At 44.3% G+C, this 21310-nt stretch overlaps 2 protein-coding genes across 3 annotated transcripts; one reads left to right on the forward strand and one right to left on the reverse strand.

Moving 5' to 3' along the window:
• Window positions 1-9750: 9750 nt before the first annotated feature.
• On the forward strand, window positions 9751-13784 carry LOC101773348 (sorting nexin 2B). The gene is made up of 5 exons (XM_004962350.4): window positions 9751-10908; window positions 11940-12149; window positions 12259-12519; window positions 13112-13198; window positions 13542-13784. Exons 1-5 carry the CDS (start codon window positions 9916-9918, stop codon window positions 13638-13640), a joined length of 1650 nt encoding a protein of 549 aa, XP_004962407.1. The 5' UTR covers window positions 9751-9915; the 3' UTR covers window positions 13641-13784.
• A 258-nt stretch (window positions 13785-14042) lies between these two features.
• On the reverse strand, window positions 14043-17175 carry LOC101773766 (dehydration-responsive element-binding protein 2B). Of its 2 annotated transcripts, none has more exons than XM_004962352.4 (2): window positions 16978-17175; window positions 14043-15197 (listed from the first exon to the last, which is right to left on the reverse strand). In XM_004962352.4, the coding sequence occupies exons 1-2, from the start codon at window positions 17034-17036 to the stop codon at window positions 14258-14260; spliced, it is 999 nt and encodes a 332-aa protein (XP_004962409.1). In that variant the 5' UTR covers window positions 17037-17175; the 3' UTR covers window positions 14043-14257. The 2 variants fall into 2 exon arrangements, with proteins under 2 accessions (XP_004962409.1, XP_022681189.1); XM_022825454.1 differs by having other exon boundaries at window positions 14043-15200.
• Between the last annotated feature and the right edge of the window lie 4135 nt (window positions 17176-21310).

Consider the following 21310-nt stretch of genomic DNA (forward strand, 5'->3'; position numbering starts at 1 on the left):
CGTGTAAAATCTCTTAAACAAAATGCTGGTAAAATTTGGTAAGAATTGGCCAAGTAGGTTTTGAGATATGTTCAGATTATTAACCCGCCTGTTTACTGAAAAAAAAATAGTTTGCACACCTACTGGGATTTTAAATTTTTCGACCACCTTAAGGACTTTTTCTGGTAGTCCCCCTTAAACCAAAGTTGTTAAGCACTGAGCATAGAACATTGTGGTGAAATTTCAGCAGGATTGGATCAATGGTTTAAGAGAGATAATCTGCTCATTCCTGCACTATTTCTGAAAATTCCAGAATGTACCACCTGGTAAATGTCTGAGTAGAACACATGGTTAGAAGCTGTTTTGGCTCCACCTTTGAACACCAAACTTGTCACTAATTACCTAAAGTACTTCTGGTAAAAGTTCAAAAGTTTCTGCTAAGAAGTCTGAGAGTAATGGTCCGATCAGTGAGGCGTGGTTACAAACGGTTTCAGACTACACCACAATGGAAAGATCTAATCATATGGCCTTCCTAGAGGCCGTTTAAGCTAAATTTTTAAATAACAAACTTGTGAACAAATACCTAAGGAACCTTATGATAGAATTTCATGATTTGTGGATGAGTAACTTAAGAGTTATAGTAATTAAAAAAACATGATATGACTGTTAGTGTTCAGTTTCTTTAAGTTGGTTATTTGCTGAAATTGTTGTGTGAACCCAATATATTGCTTAGAATGATGTGAGGAAGCGTTATGATGCATCCGTGCATTGCATACATCTTAAGGTACCTAAAAAAAATCATGATAAAATGGTATTCCAACTCTTGGTTTTCTTGCTATTTGGATGTCCAGCTCTGAGCCAAGCTCAAGTAATCTGCTTGCCGTCCAAGAATTGACTATGCCATCTTTATCACTCTCAACACTTGGTGCATGTGTTGTCCTCAAGTAACCCCGATCTTTCTCCCATCTCTAGACCTTTCTCACTTGAGCCACATATGAACACTCTATACAATGACCTCCGAAATCCTATCAATTGGTTCAAGACTGCTGAGAAAAACTCCATGGTTGGATCTGATTAATGATAAGCTGTCAGGGGTTTTGTTTCTAAATTCCTTGCTATTCCTCCATTTCCACTTTCCATATCATCACCTGAATCTCGGGACGAGATTCTCTTTAAGAGGGTAGGCTGTGACAGCCCGAGTAATTAAGAACCTAAATCAAATAATCAATAGGGTGATTAACAAGCAAATCAAAGCTAACTCCAAATTGCTGAGAGTTAAGGTCCAAAAATACCTCAAATTTTGAACCAAGTGTTAAAAACTCCCTCCTGTTGAGAATCACTTATGAAGCAAATAAAAATAAATTTTAAATAAGGACTTATACATTGGCTAATATAAAAGTGGTAGAACTTTCCAACTTGAGCAACCTTTCTAAATTTCACTTTTCTTGAAAATGAGTAGAGAGTGTTCCAAAATCAAGTAGACGATCGGTCAAATTTCAAATCCAACTCCAAAATAGCTTTGGCCGATGCTCTACCAAAGATCCCACCATCCAACTTCCAAGCCCATCGAGTTTCTCATATGTGGCCTTTATGAAACTTATAGCGCATACCTTGTCCTCAAACTTTCACTTTTGGAGATTCAACCGCCTAATTCAAATTTCTGAGAAAACGCATGTTATACACGACACCTTCACCACGACACGCATCATGAGCATCATCATGCATATTTAAGCCCTATGAACATCTTTTTGTGCATAGTTGGCCGTCATGGGTATCATTTGTGCATAATTGAATGTTTCGGTCATGCATTGTTTAGTGCCCAGAAAATCATCTTTTATTGGTGAAAAACCAAATTTGTGAATGAACCCCAATTTCTTCCATACCACTGTGCTCCCAAATATTTTATTTAAAGATTAGACACCATTTAGTGATTCTAAAATATTTTTACCAAAATTTTCAGAGATGTTTTCTTGGGTTAAAAATTCATTTAAAGTTAATTTTAGCTATTTTGTTTTATCAATTGTGCACAAACCATAATAGCTTTGGATTTGATTCCTATTGCGTTGGATTCTTGATAATTTTATCTTTCCAACGAGTATTTTTGTGGAATTTTTTAACATCTGTAGCTATGTCAAATAAGGGAGCAAAGTTGGCATGTTTTATGTCTTGGTCGGGCCCACTCATCAAGTCGTCTTCTCTTTCCTCATCATCAGAACGCACGCCCGTTGGCGTGCTGAGCACCGGCGCCACATGGCTGGCAGCCACTGGAGCTTGCTCTCGTCGCCAATGGCCGCGCCCGCTACTGTGTCATCATTATCCTCACACTCGTCCTTATCGTCTCGCCATCCCCCTCCTTTTTTAGTGCTGCTAGGCTTCCCCAAACCAGACCAAAACTCTCCTCCACCATTGCCAGTGCCTTCCCGAGCACCTTTGCCGGCCGATTCTGCCGCACTCCAGCATCCTCCACTCAATCCACCGCACCACCACCTCCCCCACTTGTCCAGCAAGCCCTCCGTCCTGTCCACGCCGCTCGCCATGCCTCCACCGCCGGGAATCCGATGTTTTTCCATCTGCCTCCGCTAGAACACCAAGGAGCCCTCTGCGGCCAAATACTCTGGCCGTGAGCTGTTCCCTTCCAATCTCTTGCACCCATGGCCCCCTGAGCCATCCCGCATCCATTTTGCCACTTCCGGGCCGCTCTCCTACGCCGCAAAGGCACCCCACCGGCGAGTATCCAACCGCCCCCAATTGTTGCCATGAAACCTCCTGGAAGACCTTGCTGCACCCCCTCCTCACCACCTATATTGATGGTAAGCCTCCCAACCTTGCTACGCCGCCCCTCTCCTCTCTCCCAAGCCGTGCCTTGCCTTTCCCTCGCCGGCCCCTAGGGCCATGGACGGCAAGTTTGAACCGTGTGCCTGTTTCTGTGCTTTTGTGCATGGGAGATCTGTGTGGGGAAGAAGAAGGAAGTGTAGGGGGCTAGGTGAAATCCAGGGACTTTTACGCAATTAACTCGTAGATCCAGGGGTTAGATTGCAACTTTACCTCGGTTTTCTTTATTTCCTAGATCTAAAAAGGCTGAAAATTTGGAAATTCGTAATAAATTGTAGAAAAATCATAAAATAGAAAATGAAGATGTTTTGGAATACTTGTGAGTAGAACTATGCAGTAGAGTCATAATATGATATATGTTAGTAGAAAGTTTCTAATGTTTTTTATTTATTCTTGCAAAGTGCTTTTAGAAATCCTTTTAAGTTGGTTAGATGCGTGTCTTGAGTTCTAGAAGTCCAAAAATTATGATTCCAGTTGTGTTAGTCTTGTGATGACATCCTCTAGCTAAGAAAAATATTAAACATGTTAGTTGTGCACTATTTTTTATCATGTTTTGATTTAATCTTGATAAATATGCAAATTTTAGCTTGTTTTGCTTGTCATTTTCATATCTAAAGTCGTGGTGCTCCAATTTATGTGAACTTTTTATGGTAGTCTATAAATGATGCTCTTGTGCTGTGGTAAAACTTTGATATTTATTGGTGCATGTATGACTTAGTTATTAATTTAACTTGTTTAATACTTGTTATATGATTTATGAATATTAGAAGTGTTTAAAAATAGAAAATATTGTTCCACTACCTTTGTATATGATGTTGTTATACTATAATAACATATTATATGGCTATGTGTTTTTTGGAAATAATGATCTTTAGAATTATCTTGCTTTTACATGCTTTCTTGCAAGAGCAATTTATCTTTTTCGTAGCAATCATATTATAAAACCTGAGCATGTGAAATTTGTACAGTAGTCATGTTTTGATAGCATCTACCACTCATAAAAATCTCAGCCCCAAACTAGTTGCTCTCATATAGCACTAAAAATAATATATATACATGTCATTCTATGGAAGTTAATGAAAGTTAATAACAAATAGGCATATTCCTAACCATGAGATGCTACTTAATTTACACCAATCTTGTAAAATATAGTGTATCTATATGGATGTTGTTTGAGTCCTTGAATGATATGTATGAACTCTCTGTTGGGAGAAACACGTGAAAACCAACAATATGCTACCTTCTGAAATTTGGCTGCATGTGTACTTTTGTGGTGCAAATGTTTTCGTGATGCAAATGAGGTTTTATGTAAATGTGGTAAATACAAAAGTTGTAGGTAACTTCATAATATAGATTGTGTTAAATTTTTATGACCATAAGCCTGATGGTTTAGGAGCTATAAATTTTACAAGTTCATTATCAGGTTTTGCGTGCTCTCTGTACAGGTCTGAATGATTGTGTTGTTTGACTTAGTTAAGCTTTGAATCATATCTTGGAGATCATAGAAGAAGTGTAGGGATTTTCATGAACCTTCCAAATTGTTAAAGATCATCCCTTTTGGTATTCTAAATCTCCAGTTATGAGCTTGTGAAGTGGAATGACAGAATCTGTCCTAATCTGGACATAGATGTTTTCCTTGTGATGTTTGACCTGGTTAACTTTGAAATTAGCTTGTGGTGTTTATAACAAATTTGTGCAAGGTTTTATAATATTTCTAAAAAGTATAGAACCATCTTGTTGTGAAAGCAATAACTCAACTTATGGCTGTCTAAATTTTAATATCAGAATCTGTCCAAGTTTGGACAGATTTGCTTCTTTGTATTGTATAGCCTTGTTAACTATTCAATCATCTTGAGATGACAATAATAAAGTTATATATAACTTAATAAGGTTTATACCAAGTTAATAATCATGTTTGGTGGATGTCTAGAACTCATTTTATTGCTCTCTGAAGTTCATGTCAGTTTTCTATCCTTGTTTATACCGATCTGGTTATTGGTGTGCTTCACCTTGTTATTTGTTGAATCAGCTTTTGGTGTGACTAACAAAGTTTTAGATAATTTTCTTAAACTTACATAAAGTCTAGGTTCACCCTTGTTGTATGCTTATATCTCTAGTTATGGTTACAACAAGTGACTACTGTGCTGCTGTATAGATTCGATGTATGTGCTTAAGTTATTAGCTTTAACTTGACGTTGCCTTGTGTGTTTGTTAGTTAGTTCATAACACTATTAGAGTTAAATTGATCTATTTGAGAATCTTATAAATGTGTTATATAATGTTGGTCAAGCACTTAACTAATAAAGGGTCATGTATGCATGTTGCTACAAAATAACCTTGTTGCATAGCTTGCTAGAACCTCAGTGATGTCGGTGTGTGACTTGCTTGTGTATGAGTGGTTTAAAAATAAATGTAATATACTTTGATCACCTTCAACTTGCTAGTTATGTGATGCACTTATGTATGCCATGTTGATAAGCACCATCACCCTAGTTCTTGTATGATGCTATGCTTTATTAGCTCTTGACTGTTAAATGCTTGCAATAGCTTGACTTTAGTTAACTAGTGTGCCATGCTTGTTATGAGTGATAGTTAGTTAACTAACTTGCTCTCTAAGTACTTATGTCTTGTGGTGTAACCTTGTGCTTGTCCTGAATGCTTTTATGTAATGCATCTCATGTTACCATTCTTCGTATTCATGCACTTGCATCTCATCTAGATACGCTAGATAAACCACATGAAAGACGTGATGATGGAACCGAACTCGAAGACGGTGTATGGTGGACCTATCCTGAAGATGGAAGGACTAAGCAAGTGCCGAGATGAGAGATGCTCGCCAAGCGAGTGTCGTCTAACAAACACTAACCTAGTGTTGGATTCCAGGCAAGCCCCGGAGCATGATTCCTATCTTTAAATACTTGCAATACAATTGATTTATTTGATTGCGCATTTACGTTCTAGGAGTTGATTGAAACCATAGATGCACGAATATAGTACCCCTGATCTGAACACTAGTATGTTAAGTCGAGTAGTTGCAATTCTTAATAGGACTCAGTAAAAGTCAAGTGATTTCCTGTCACTCGCGAGTTATACGAGTTGATTGCTTTACTTATGTTGCAACTATAAGGACGATGGACGGGGCCGGGCTTATGTTCGGTACTCAATGGTTTGCCCCGTCTGTCTACATGAAACTGGAGTAAGATCGAGATGTGATAGTGTTCGTGATAAAGTGTTTGAAAGTACTAATCTCATACCTAGTATTGGATGGGGAAGCCTAGTACCTGATTGAACCGGAACGTGAGCGGATTGTTCCACTGTCTCTAGAACGGAGTTCCCTTGCGGCTGCATGTGGTGACAAGTACGGTCATAGAACAGCAAATGTCGGGTCTATGGAGCCTTGTACCAAGGAAAGTGGGCCTGACACGAGTCTGGGGATTTGATGGGGATGGCTGGCAAATGAAGCGACCCTTCGCGGTGCACGGATGTCGTGGGATTAGGTTCGCCATGCATGGTTAAGAAATTTGAATCGATTCGTCTGCCTCTCACAGTTTGGGACTACTTGATCGCTATGCTATAATAAGTAAGAATGGAATTTGATGATGATCTTAATTGATGCTTGTCATAAATTGCTTGAAAACTATGCTTGTTTAGTATAGTTGCTAACTTAGACGGGTAAATGAACTTATAACTGGTGGTTAAAATATTGAAAGTACGGACCTACACTAGTTTGTTTTGGCAAAAACAAACCCCTCAGCCAAAAAGCCTTGCATGTCTAGAAGTTGGTGGAGTAGTTACCACCTGTCGGTTAAGTCTTGTTGAGCATAGTTTCTTAGCCTTGTTTGTGGCACATCTTTTTAGGTGATGTTGATACCCCTGAGTTTGCTGGAAGTGGCACTTGGCCTACCCAACTTCCTCTTGGTTGGACGGTTGAGTGGGATCCCTCCTCGGACGGTGAGGACAGGGATTATTGATGTCATAATCGGCTTCTTCATGATATCATGCAATGACGTTTAGTTTCCGCTTATTTATTTCTGTCGCTTGAAAACTCTACAAACTTTGTTGAATTTCGAACTTGATGTTGTAATAAATTGCTGCACTTGTTTAATCTGGATGGACTGTTGTAATCTTTGTAACCACTCGCCTTCGAGCGAGTCTTGCTTTCTCGATCCTGAGTTAAGTGGTGTATCGGATGAAATCCGACGGACGACCAAGTTGACTTGTTTAAAGTACATGATCGCGTGTTAAGCGACTTAAGTGTGCTTTAGCCATGTTAATTTGGGTGGTTCCGCCATACATGTACCCCCTCGGTAGGTTGCCGGGTCTAAACACTGACAGTGGGACCTTGGTTGGTTTATGATGTTTTCACATACCTTATATCGTCTTAAAACCACCATTTTACAGCGAGTGATGATTTCTTTTTGGCTACAGTGGCACATTTTATGACGTTCCGTAACTTTATCACTAAATTTGCTCAGATGTCAAACTTTATGACATTTTGATCTAGAAATATCATAGATCTATGATGAGAACAAATATCATAAAATTTTCATCATAGATCAACGCATTTCTTGTAGTGGACTTGGTGGGTTGAACTGTCTGTATGGGGTTCATGCGATCAAGTTGCTCATATGCGAGTTCTGCCAAGTCCGCCATTTGATCAGTGTACTTGTTCTAGGGCATCGCGCAAGTAATGAGATCTATGGATACGATGGTGGCTAGAGGAGTATGGTGATGATGAGTCTGAACTTCTTCGAAAGCTCTATCCAGAATCTGGATGGGTAGATTTACTGCGAGACGGCAGCGACGCTTTGCTCTCGCAGCATTCCTAGCGTTGAGTTATTTGAACTTCAGTTTCCTCCCCAACAATATCAGCAGTGTGTTCATCTTGAGATACATCATCTGGATGATGTTCGTGTCGAGGATTCTGTCTTGTTGCTCTTCTTCTTGATCACCATCTTGATTTGCAAGGAGCACAAAGACTTCTCGCTCTGGTGAGAAGCTTCCCGCACTAGAGGTGATGACTTCTATAGAGCCACCTTCTTCTAGGATGGGTGACAGAGGAGTTCCCTCTTGGTACGGGAGGGTGTTGAGGTAGGCAATGAGGCACGAGTCGTCATTCCTACTGAGAGCGAGTGGCTTCATATTGGGTCAGTAGACAAATCTGCCTTGTGGAGTTGATGTGATTATCAGGCCATGTTGTGGACCTAATAAAGGGGTTTCCTTGTCTGGATACGAGTAGTAATCACGGTCCTCGATCTCATCCGCGTCGAATTGCAATCTGGAAAGAGACGTCTGATAGACAGTGGCCGTGTTACGGAGTCTGAATGGGAATCGACTCTGAGAGTAGTCCAACTCACACGATGGCTGCTGCGTTGGCTCATGCAAGTCAATCTGGCTGGAGGAAGAAGTCAAATTGTACTCGGACTCGTCTCCCCAACCTCTGACCAGGTCAGAAATTGAAAATTCATCGAAATTCTTGACGAGGTCTTCCAGCGCTACGCGATGGAGCTTTATGGTTGACTGCTTCTTCTCCAGGGCCGGCGCGATGTGGCGGCGGAAGTTTCTAGCACCATCTACAACGCAAACCCAGGAGCCAAAGACGAACGTCGCACCTTTGAACGCGATGATTGGCTTTATGATGACTTGTGCCATCAAGTTCGCCAACGGATTCTCGGTGAGATCCCCTACCTGGCGCACCAGCTGTCGGTGTTTAGACCCGGCAACCTACCGAGGGGGGTGCCTGAGGTAGTATTTTGGTTAGTGGGCTCGTTGAGATCAGTAACTCAAAAGTAAATGCAGACACACGATTTAGACAGGTTCAGACCGTTAAATAGCATAATACCCTACGTCATGTGTGTTAGTTGTATTGGATTGCTTTGGAGGAGGTCTCTGCCTCGCCTTATATACACGGGGGCAGGGTTACAGGTCGGTTGGTTACAAGAATACTAGTCGGATACGGCTAGAGAAGCCATACTCTATTACAACGAGTACTTTACTAATCCTTGACTAATTCTTGTCTTTCCATGTAGATCATGCCGTCCTGCGCCATGGTCTCCATGTGAGATACGTCTCGATGTTCAGCCTTATATTTGGGACTGTCCAAACCTTCTTGTGGGCCAATAGATATATGTCCTACAAAGAGTAAAACTAAAGAGCGGGAAAATATGTTGTATAGAAAACAATCAAATCTAACCTATAAATATGAACTGAATACATAATTATATTAATGACCATGGTTACATTAAAAAAGATGAAATAATCTATCACAACAAAAAGTATACACATGCACAACAATAAATCCATGATTGCAACATAATTAATTGTGCAACATGTATCGTGTATGTCCAAGATTTGCAACATGAAAAGGTTTGTGGCAAGCAAATGAAAAACACTAAGGAGTGTTTCAATTCAACATCTAAGGTGAACAAAAGCAACACTAACAACTATGTAAAAGTAAAAAAAAACCAACACTTCCAACAGCTATGGACCTTGCTTACTGCATAGATGAGTGGAAAAAGCAAAGTAGGTGAGGACAAACTGACATGGTGATTTTGGTCACGAAGAGAAAAGATTGATAGCAAGTTATGTGGATGGTAGCACATGTTTCTTTGTTTTTGTCTCATGTATGAAAATGGAATCGAGATGAAATATCTGCAGTAGTTTTGTTCTCGCCAACATTTGATGTTTTTTCTTCCATCGTCCGGTCATCCGGTCAGAGGGAGTATTTTCCATATGTATATATATATTTTAAAAAATTGTTGAACACTAAACTCTATCTTTCAATTTCAAACCAGTGTCGGCTTCCCAGATTTTGTGCTAGTTGGCGTCTGAGGTGGAGATGATTTTTATCTGAGCTGGGTGGTAGAAGAAAATGGCCATTGTGGATCGACTTGGTTTATTGCACGGTAGGGAAGTATAAACGGTCCTGTTGCTTGAATGCACGGTATCCTACGCTACCACGAGGGGGCCATGTGAGCGTGTCCATATCCCAACCGCGCGAGAGACCGCACACGCAACAAACCGCCGGAGCCCGCCGCCCGCCGTCTCCGTGGTCCGCTCACCCCACATCTGCTCCGCCTACCCTCTCCCTCTCCGATCCTCGCCATGATGTCCTCAACGCCGCCGCCGGAGCCGGCGGCCGGCGACGACGACATGGAGTCCCTCCCCCTCGCCGCCGCCTCCGACTACGCATCCGTCGCCTCCACCTTCGACCCCCTCCTCTCCTCCGCCTCCGCCGCCTCGCCCCGCTCGCCCCGCTCCCCTCCGGCTCGCGCCGCCGCCTTCACGCTCTCCCCGACCTCCTCCTCCTCGTTCGTCGACCCGCCCTCCTACGCCGACGCCACCGGCGCCGGCGCCGGCTCCTCCTCCCCACGCTCCGCCTCCTCGCCCTCCTCCGCGTCGCCGAGATCCGCGCGCGCGGCGGCCTCCGAGTACTCCCTGCTCGCCGTCTCCGACCCGGAGACCGAGGCCGAGCCCGCCGCCACCTCGCTCGTCCCCGGATCCGCGCCCACCTACGTCTCCTACCTCGTCACCAGCGTCCGCCGCGGGGACCCCGCCCAGCGCCGCCACGCCGTGCGGCGCCGCTTCCGGGACTTCGTCACGCTCGCCGACCGCCTCGCCGAGGCCTTCCGGGGTCACTTCGTGCCGCCGCGGCCCGACAAGAACACCGTCGAGAGCCAGGTCATGCAGAAGGACGAGTTCGTGGCGCAGCGCCGCGCCGCGCTGGAACGATACCTGTGGCGGCTCGCCGAGCACCCCGCCATCGGGCCCAGCGACGAGCTGCGCGTCTTCCTGCAGACCGAGGGCAAGATGCCGCTTCCAGGCAGCACTGATGTTGCGTCGCGGATGCTCGATGGGGCGGCTAGGCTGCCGCGCCAGCTCATCGCTGGGGAGGAGGCCGTCGCTGCTCCGCAGGACGTCGTGCAGCCTGCCAAGGGCGGCAGGGACCTGCTCAGGATATTCAAAGAGCTCAAGCAGTCGGTGGTCACTGACTGGGGCGGCGTGAAGCCGCCACTGGTGGAGGAGGATAGGGACTTCCTGGAGAAGAAGGGGAAGCTGCAGGAGTGGGAGCAGCATCTCACCAGTGCGTCACAACAGGTGATTTCTTCTCCTCAGATGCCAAAACTAGTGGAGGCCGCATCTCATAGTTTTGATCAGTGAGGCAGTGGATTTCTTCTATTCTACTACTAATTAATAAATAATAACTAGTGGAGAGTGTTTAATTGGTGATTCATTGTCTCGGTTGAAGATGAACTTAACCCCCAATATCCCCATTGAAAAACTTTACAATACTGACCTAAACACATTGGATTTCATGACATAGGAGTATGGTCAATGAATCTCCTTCAGCATCATACTCTGCAGGTCGTGTTAAGTTTAGTTCCTTTTGGACACTATAGACATTTGACATTACAAGAGGTTTTACATGCTTCAATGTTTATGTTTGATCATTTTAAGAGGACCAAGAGTGTCTGTTTGCAGCATATGCAGTAGAGCATGCAGAGGATTATTATTATATTAGTAGAATGATACCACATATTGTTCCACCATCCTGATGTTCTTCTTCACTCACTGAGGTAATAATTTGTTTTTATGTTGGTAGTCTCGGCAGAAGTTATGACTTATGAATTGTCTTGCACATGCTTTGTTTGGCCTGCGCAGTGGTTTAATCGAACGGGGGGAAATAGAAGAAGCTGTGAATTGATGGCTTATGTTAGTGTGTTAAGCCTAACTAGTTGTAAATCAGAATTAACTCAGTTGGGATTCATTTTCTCCTGATAACTTTTCATATGATATGTTGTACACATTGGCATGGTGAACTAGAATAATGGGCCAACATGTTCTAACAAAAGAGGAAAAAAGATAAGTACTCTCGAAAAGGTAATAGGGTAATTCATCAATATATTCTAACAAGGGATGCATTCTTGAATCAATAACGCGAGAGGATTCTAGCCGTGGTCATGTTTATCATGTACAGAATATGACAAGGGCCACACTGTTGCGTGTCTGATAATGTGAGGCAACATTAGTCGATGGTAGATTTTTGTACAGAAAACTGGTTTTATGCTGAAAATTACTGAAGATGTCTTGGTGGAAGCTATTGATCAAGTTTTCTGTCTTCTCTGCAGGCAGAAGCACTCGTCAAGGCCCAACAAGATATGGGTGAAACAATGGGAGCGCTTGGACTGGCATTTGTTAGACTAACAAAGTTTGAGACTGAGGAGGCAATGTATGATTCGCAGAGGATAAGAGCAGCTGACAGCAGATGCGTAGCTACTGCAGCTGTTAAAGCTAGCAGGGCATGCCGAGATCTGAATGCTCAAACTGTTAAATATCTGGTAGAAATTCTCGCCTGTGGACTACATTATCGATAATCTCTACTGCTTTAAAGTGGCTTATGGTAGAACTTCTGGCCATGATCTTACTTTGTTCCTTTCTTTTTGGCAGGATACGCTGCATGAACATTTAAGCATAATGCTGTCTGTCCACACTGCATTGTCTGATCGGGCAAGTGCATTATTGACTGTACAAACACTTATGTCAGATTTGGCATCATTACAGTCAAGGATTGAGAAACTCGAAGCTGCATCCTCAAAGATATTTGGTGGTGATAGAGCTAGGATTCGCAGAGTCGAAGAGCTAAGGGAAACAATTAGGGCTACTGAAGATGCTAAGTTCTGTGCTTTAAGAGAGTATGAGAGAATCAAGGTAACAAAAGCTCATTTTATCCAAAAGTATTGCTTGTTAACCATGACGAGAGCGATAACTGGTGAAGCATTAACCGCTTGCTCCATTACTCCTCTAGCCTCATGTAACTTTAGCTACCTTCATGTCCTTTTTCTTATGCAAAATCAATTTGAAGTAGATTCTGTCTGTCAGCTTTCAAATGTCTGCATTTTTCCCTTGTTGTTCCACAATATCATTGAACTTTGGTGGATATCCAATATTGAGAAGGAACTAGTTTTCATCGATTGAACCAAAATAGACAATATGACACGTAACTGTGGCCAATAATTATCAAATTTGATGGAGCACAATATAATACTCCTGATGAGGCTTGAGATTCAATTACTTTCTATATATATTCTGCTCTTGCATGGACCATATTTCGTTGATGCTGAGCGCCTAGCTAACGCAATATGAAATAAATAAATAGCAATAACAACAGAAAAGTTTCCCTCTGGCTTGTCATGTTGCAACTGTAATGTTGCTTCTATATGATTTGCACGCTGCTTCTGATGAAACCTCGCTTTGGTGAGACAAGAGAGGTCTGATAACTACCTTATCAAATAACATGCAGGAAAATAACAGAAGTGAACTCCAGCGACTAGACACAGAAAGAAAAGAAGATTTTTTGGCGATGCTAAAAGGATTTGTTGCAAGCCAGGTACAGCTTCAAGCCTTCGACGATGCGTTATTTCGTTATTTTCCGCGATGATGCTATTCTAGAAGATGAAGTCTCAAAACTTTCAATGCCTTTGCCGAGTTTCCCTTTCATCTGATTAACCCGGCAAGGCGTTCTGCTGGGTATTTGTTAGGGGTTGTTTGGTCTGCCGCCACAGCTCGCCGTGCCAGTCTGTGGCGGCTGTGGCGCTGTAAATCGGCGCCAGTCTGTGGCGTGGCCAGCTGTGGCTGGCCACCAAACACGCCCTTAGTCGTGTCTGTCTGTTCCGTTTTGTTGACCCCTGCAAATAAGCTCATATATTGTATGTTTGTACGCTCACTCGCAGGCAGCCTACGCGGAGAAAATTGTGGATGGTTGGCAGACTGTGGCTGAGGAGACCAGCGGATATGCGCGAGGATCTGATAATGCCATCTTAGGCTCCTAGCTTCCTCAAGTTGGATGACAAAAGTATTTGTACTCCTACGATGTAATCTGTTATATGAATTATGAAATAGAAAGATGCACCAGATTCGATTTGTTTTCATTTAGTTGATTAATCAAAGGGCGCTGGCTTTGCGCCACAGTTGCACGTCCTGATTGCATTATTTAACATGTGACCTGTCGACACGATTTTGCGGATTAGGAAAATCGCAGCGCCCATTGCTTTCATTTATCCGGCAGGTTGAACGTCGTAACTGGAATAAATTACTATCCAATTCTTTCGAAAAATATCATCCAAATTATCTAACGTCCAAAGAAACTACGAGCGTCGAAAGAACGAGCAGAAAGCAAACGATTTTCAGCAAACAGTGGCTCTCACATCAGACGATCTCAGAAAAGGTAACGGTGGCAAATAAGTTGTCCGAAAACCAAAGCACGTGCTTTTTTTTTTCCCTTGTTCGTTTCCTTCCACAAGGTGGGAACTATTTACATCACCAGTTCTGGCCTTACAGAACAAAGGTTTCTCCAAATTATGATAGACCGTTTGCCCTCCACAAGCTCAGCAATGAAATGGGCTGAGGATCATTGGCTAGCAGGCCAAACAGAAATTCAGTTCACTGACTACAGGCCCTCGAAGAAACCAGGACTTTCAAAGCCAGCAAGGAACATGTCCTGTTCCTCAGACAGGGAATATGGCTCTGGCTCCGACTGGAGCATACTCTCCAGTAAACTTGAATCCAACCCATCAAAGTAGAAGGGCTGCTCCATGCCAGCACCAGCACCACCTTCATTCTGTGGATCAGCTTCCATCATTCTCAGCATCTCATCAATATCAAAACCATCAAAATCACCCTCTGGAAGGTTGGCAATAGGTTCAAGTGGCTCGAAGACTTCCTTGTCACCTACATTGGGTGTGCTAGCTTGGGTACTGGGATGGCTGTCTTCATGCTGATGCGAAGTACCAGATACCATCTCAGACCTACGTGAACCAGCCTCCACAACTTCTGGGCACTCCACCTTCACAGAGCTTGAAAGGTCGGATACTTCCGGCTTATGCAAGGTGGATGCAATATCTGAGTGATTTGATGTTGTCGTTGACTCGCATGATGTGCTATGTACAACACCTTCAACAACTGATGGAGCAACCTGGGCAGGGGTTGCCGCCCAAGCAACTTGGCTAGAGGCCACTGCATTCTGTCTGGGGAAGTTGGTGCGGGCGACTTCTCCATACATCGCTCTGGCCGCCTGGTCATAGGCCCTGGCTGCATCCTCTGCAGTTGGGAAGGTCCCCAGCCAGAGTCTGTTGGCCCGATTCGGCTCTCGGATTTCAGCAACCCACTTACCCCAAGTACGCTGCCTCACTCCACGGTATCCACAGTGTGTATTCTCAGGCCCTCCTTTTCCCTTCATGCAGCCCTTTTTTGAACCCTTAGCAGGTGCTTTCCTTGGTCGCTTCGCGCCCTCAGAATCGTGCTCCAACTGCTTGTTGTGCTCAGCCCACCGCTGGATGACAGCTGCCACTGAGGTTGGCCCATCGCGCAATCTGCGAGGACGCTTCTTCCTGCTAAATGATAAGAAACACTTTAGTATATCTGTCGTCGTGTAAAATACTGCACAAAAGAAAATGTAATGAACAAGTACACAATAAAACGAAATGACCCAACAGATGTACCTGTAAACAGAAAAGGCTTACAGAAACCATGCGATGAACAAGTAGAGAACAATCAAGAACAACCAAAATAAGACAACGTTCAAACACAATGTACCATCTCCACCGAAACAGGTTACTATTTCACTCACTACCACCCAGATGTTCCTACATGACAATCATCTCCACAGAAACAGGTTACTATTTCACGCACCACCACCCACAGATGTCCATATGTTCCTACATGACAATCATCTCCACAGAAACTGATACTATTTAGCTTCTCGTGTTTTGATCAAAAGTTCCTGTGCGCAGATACCATTTCACTCATTAAACAAGCTACTATTAATTAAGTTTCGAACACATTATTATCCTTCAGGGAGCAAGGACAAAACCATCTTAACAGGAACAGATATTACTTGAGTCATTGGCACCATTGCAACTCCACATACAAAGTTAGCAGGTAAAAATATGTAGGAGATGACGAAGGCAAAACTAACCGAATGCTGGACAAGTACACAACAACACTACCAGTCAGGGCTGCTAGCCAGATGCTCTAGCACAGAGAGCAGCCAGACATAAAACGGTTAAACAAACCACAGATTAGAGGCCATTGGTGGCGCATCTCCCTGGGGTTTCTGCTTGACCGAGAGCTTGTACTCATTCGAGCAAAAAGCCCGGCCTCCTGCTGAAACACAAACTGTTATTTGTGTCCTGGGTTTTACAGGGTCGGAACATGGCAGACACATAGCAGTCAATATTTCCTGTTCACAAGAGGTGATCAAAGCAGTCATACCTATTGTTCTGACGGAACCAAGCACCACAGTACTGCCCTCTGCTCCAAATGTTCTAGATTACCGAAAAGACAACACAGACAGACATAATATGTATCAGAGACTGGATAAACAAAGAAACACTAACAGTATAACAATTAGACAAAAGATGAAGAAACAGAGTTAGCACAGTTAGACAGGCATATGAGTCAAACAGCACACATGTTTCTGTGGAGATGACACACCATAGCTATAACTCTCACCCAACATTAAGTGAATAATGCTAACCCCAAAAGTTCAAATCTATATCTATGCTCCCAAAAAATCCCATCTTACAGTAGTTCACAACCCAAAAATTCTAATCTTGACCCAAATGTTACAAACAAATCTAGTTTTTGTAGCCAACAGCAAGCAAAAGCATGCGATTTCCACAACTTCCAGGGTTATGTTATTCTTCACATTAACCAAATCAACAATCATCACTGCAAGGAACAGCTAGTCTTACAAGTACAAATCCAGGAGCTCCAATTGCCCCACTTTTCCTCAATACCACACCCAAAATAAAATTCCTAAATTAAGCTCAGCCTACAAACCAATAACCAAAACGACCGATCCCAAGTACACGGACCACCACCCTAAACCCTAATCCCCCTAATTAACGGGCAGGCTGGCCCAGTCCGACCGAGAAATCCAACAGCCCTCACCACGGGGCGCTAGAAGCCTATCCCACACCAATTTACCAATCCAGAACCCTAATCAGAAACCCCCCACCAGAGAATCGAACAAGCCCCCATGAAATCGACCATCCAAGGACCCCGATCCATGTGCAGGCACCCGTTCCCCACTGGATTCGACACGCCCAAACCCTAACAAACGAGCACATCGAAAGAAATCGCGGGAGATTGGAAGGATGATCTCACCTTCCGGGCTGCATGGCCTGCGCCTGCATCGGCATGGCCTGCTTCTGATCCACCGTCATGGCCGCTCCAAAGATGGCCACTGGGTTCCTAGGGTTCGCTATCTCGTTGGCTAGTGTGCTTCGGAGTTGTTCGAGTCGGGAAGACTAGCGAGAGGTCGAGAAGAAAAGTCGATGTGTGGGGGAAAGAAGAGAGAGAAATCGGAAGTCCGATGGGAGGGCGTGCGCGGGCTATTTATAGGCCTGCCTCGACGCGCTCCGTGGGCCCCACCCAACGGGAAAATATCTCGTATTCTGGTGGCTCGCGGCCGGTCCACGGGGTTCGTCTGTGCTGGGGCCCGCCCGTCAGAGGGAGGGGTTCACGTGAGCCGGGTGCGGTGAGGTGAACAGGGAGGGGCGAGGTGACGTAAGGCGTGCGCTGGACCGGTCGTGCGCCTTTGCAAGGAAGGATCGAGAGACTTGGCGCCTAAGCAAACTTGATCAGCCCCAGTCGCTGCACTTTCCTTCGGTAGTGGATTTTTCCTCCTGTGGTTATTAAAGTCCGGCCTCTAAATGGATTCCGTCTCTATTTTAAGTCTGGCCAGTAGTTGGATGCCACGTGTGCGTAGAGGTGTGGCTGAACATTGGGCAGCTAAGCGTGACACGTCGAAGGCACGATGGCCCGTCTTTGAGATATTCAGACCTTGCTTAGTTACCAATTTGGAAGTGTTAAAGTTGCGATTTTACCATAAATGCGCAACTGTAGCATTTCGTTTGTATTTGTAAATTATTGTCCAAACATTAACTAATTAGGCTCAAAAGATTCGTCTCGCAAAGTACAACAAAATTGTGCAATTAGTTTTTGATTTTGTTTACATTTAGTACTCCATGCATGAACTGCAAGTTTAATGTGATGGGGAAACTTCTTTTTGCATAGTGCCAAAGTTGAGATTTTGAGAGAACTAAACAGGTCCTCATTTTGAACTTACGTTTGCCCTAAAATTTCAAAAAGAACTTACGTTTGCCCTCCATTTTTGCAACTTGGCATACTTGCACTTATTTTTTAAAATACAATTTGCCGGTTGCTCCTTTTCCTACCGGCATCAAATGATGATCCATATTTCAATTAAAAAAGATAAAATTCCTTTGAAGGACATATTGATGTTGGAAAAGCTCAAAAATACCCTCAAGGCTTATCCATCCCCTCCCGTGGCCCTTTCCTCAATCACGCGTTCCCAATTCCTTTTCATAGCGGCGAAACTAGCTTGAGGTGGAGTTAGCACTCGAGGGAGCAAGCAGTGGGGAAGCTTGTACCAGTGGGAGGCCAAAGCGGCGGGCGATTCGCAACGCGGCAAACAATGGTGTAGGCAAAGAAGGCAGCAGGGGCCAAGGCTCCCCTAAGCCATGCAACTTTCCACTATGGAATTCATATTTTGATCGAATTTTAAAAACTTTAACACGACTGGCCCCATGACAAGATAAAATTCAACTTTCTAGCTCCTGGCGACTGGTGCATCCGCTAAAGATTGGCTCGGTGTGGGTGCAGGCGAGCGATGCAAAAGGGCTCGGAGCGTGCGCAACGTGGAAAGGAAGATTGGTCGTCACATTGTTGCGCAGCGCCGAAGCAGCTTCCATTGGAGCATTTGCGTGACCGACATCGAGACCGGCTAGGTGGAGGCGCGGAGCAAGGCATAGAGCAACATGATGAAGGCAAGGGTGTCGAACATACATCTACGAGCCCACGAGAAGGTTTGGACAGTCCTAGATACAGGGTTGTACACCGAGACATGTCAGACATGGAGACTACGGTGCAGGACAGCGTGGTCTACGTGGAAGACAAGAACTAGTCGAGGATTAGGAAGATACTTGTAGCAATTAGAGTAGGATTCACTAGTTGAATCCGACCAGTATTCTTGTAAACTACTGACCTATAACCCTGCCCCCGGCAATATAAGGTGAGGCAGGGACCCCTCCAAAGCAATTGAATACAACCAACACATAGGATGTATGGTATTACGCAATCTAGCGACCCGAACCTATCTAAATTGTGTGTTCGAGTTCACCTTCGAGTTCCTGATCTCGGCGAGCCCCACGCACTAAACACTACCTCGGGCACCCCCCTCGGTAGGTTGCTAGGTCTAAACACCGACAAAGGGTGAGCGATACAGAAGGGGCAGCAGGGCGTGCGTAGCGGCACGAGGTCAGCTCAAAGAGAGAGTGAACCAAAGAAGACAACCAAAATGGCATGATTGACTAAAATCCTCTTTTAGTGGGGCCCATGAGTAGTGGTGCATGCTTGATCAATTGTGAGTTTGCGAGCTACGACTCTGCTTTGCTATTGACTACCCAAGGGTAGAATAGCCTTTTTGTGACTTACATAACACCAGTTACTGACTTCACAGGGTAGGGTTAACTTTAGTATTAAGATTCAAAAAATGAGGGCAACGATGCAAAGATGAAAAAATGAGGGCAAACAGGTAGTTAAAGATCAAAACAAGGACAATTTTGCAATTGCCCCCTTGTCTTTGGAAGCACAAAGACAAACACTAGTAAAAATATTCTCATCGAATGTTCTTTTTCCAAAATACATTTGCATGTGAATGTTTTATTTTTCAAAATATATTTAGCTTTGGTGGCGTTTGGGGCTTCTCCAGGTAAAAAAAAAACTAGCTTCAATCCAACTTCCGCTTCATTTTTTCAATTGAGTAAAATGCACCAGAGGTCCATCAACTTGTAAGGAGGTTTCAATTAGGTCAAAAAACTTGACCAACTAAAATATGAGGCAACTTGACGCTAACCTACAGAATGGCATCTCCCTTCTCCCCTCGAGCGACTCTCTCCTCCCTCTCAGTGATCGTCGCCTATGGCTGCGTCTAAGGTGATTCGATGACATGGCTGGACTCTCCAATCTAGACTTCGGCCCCGGCCCGAATGTCCAGAGGCTGGTGCAGGACAGGTTCTCTTCCCCGGTCAGTTTTCCTCTCGACTCCCCCTTTCCGGCCTTCTAGCTAGTGGCTTCCTTTGGGCGTTCGGCTTAATTTGGAATCAGTGGGTTTAATCCTGCAATCTTGCCTTGGTGGCTTGGCTCGTCATTTCAAGGTGGAACACCTCTCTGGAATGATGTTTCGATTTTCTGTTGCGTCCAAGGATGTGGGTTTTTTGGTTTATCACCTTCGTTCTCAAGTGTGCAAATCCTTTGACATTTTCTTTCATCTCTGGGGTAATGGTGGCCCTAATTGGATCAAGGATTACAAGTTCAGGTTACAGCAACAGAATGATCAATGGAATTATGTTCATAAGAAATCTCGCAAGCCTTCTTACGTTGATGTGCTACGCGCTGGTATGGATCCATCCCCTCCTACCTCTAATAGATCGGTTTCCAAGAGACTCTCTTTTCCTTCAAACTCCTACCAGCAGAATTATGCTAAACGTTCTGCGTATGTTTCCAGAAAGTCGAGAGAGCAAGGCTCGTCGTATTCTTCGGCGTCTCCTGAGCGGTATTTCAGGGGGCAAAATCCAAATTTGAATTCTAGACTTTCTTCAAATGGCAGTGTATCTCAGATGCGTTGTTTCCGGTGTCGATCCCCTAATCATCATGTTGCCAGTTGTCAAAATATGGTCAGGTGAAATCTTGTTTCAAATATGGCCATATCGCATGCTCCTGCCATTCATCACGGCCGCATGCATGTGTCTTCTGCGTGAAGGATATGTCTGACCCGGGTCCAGCTACAGGGAAGACTATAAATAAAAACTCATTTGCACCGCCCGACTGCAACCCGCCTGACTCCTCATCTTCTTTGGAAAATCTCCTCCGGTTACTATTGAGCCTAGAGAAAACCCCAAGCCCCCTCCCCCCTCGGCCGCCGCCGCTGCGGCCCGCAGCTTCCATGGCCTACTTCCCCGTCAATCCTCACCCCTTTGCACACCGCGGCTTCAAGGTCTGTCTTCATGATCCCAATGACCCTCCCGTCCGCCTCCATGCCTACATCGTTGGCTGCATCGACAAGACCAATGAAGCTGTCGCCATTGCCATCTTGTATCCGATGGTGGCAAAGGAGGATTTCATGCTTATGGCGAGGGAGATGTGCCTCTACTTTGATCAAGAGCACCATGTCTGCGACTTGGAGATTCAGCCGTGCCTGATTGGAGAAGCCTTCATCAACTTCAACAGTGCCCTTGAACGAAAAAGGTTCCTGGGGAAGGTATGGTCCTTTGGTGAATATCAGATGCATTTCATCAAGCATGATGAAGAAATCAATGCCCGTGCTCATGATTTGGATCGTGAGGCTTAGGTGATGCTGCTTCAACTATCCGCTTGATATGCGTCAGGCGAACCATCTAGCCAAGGTGGTGGTTGG

The sequence above is a fragment of the Setaria italica genome, chromosome III, assembly GCF_000263155.2.
Source record: "Setaria italica strain Yugu1 chromosome III, Setaria_italica_v2.0, whole genome shotgun sequence".
In the NCBI taxonomy this organism is placed as follows: Eukaryota; Viridiplantae; Streptophyta; class Magnoliopsida; order Poales; family Poaceae; genus Setaria; species Setaria italica.

Coding starts and splice junctions, on each gene's coding strand:
- LOC101773348 (XM_004962350.4), top strand. CDS start 9,916: ATGATGTCCTCAACGCCGCCGCCGGAGCCGGCGGCCGGCGACGACGAC. Junction 12,520..13,111: donor GAGAGTATGAGAGAATCAAG/GTAACAAAAGCT, acceptor AATAACATGCAG/GAAAATAACAGAAGTGAACT. Junction 13,199..13,541: donor AAGGATTTGTTGCAAGCCAG/GTACAGCTTCAA, acceptor GCTCACTCGCAG/GCAGCCTACGCGGAGAAAAT.
- LOC101773766 (XM_022825454.1), bottom strand. CDS start 17,036: ATGACGGTGGATCAGAAGCAGGCCATGCCGATGCAGGCGCAGGCCATG. Junction 15,201..16,977: donor CAGGCCATGCAGCCCGGAAG/GTGAGATCATCC, acceptor CTTATCATTTAG/CAGGAAGAAGCGTCCTCGCA.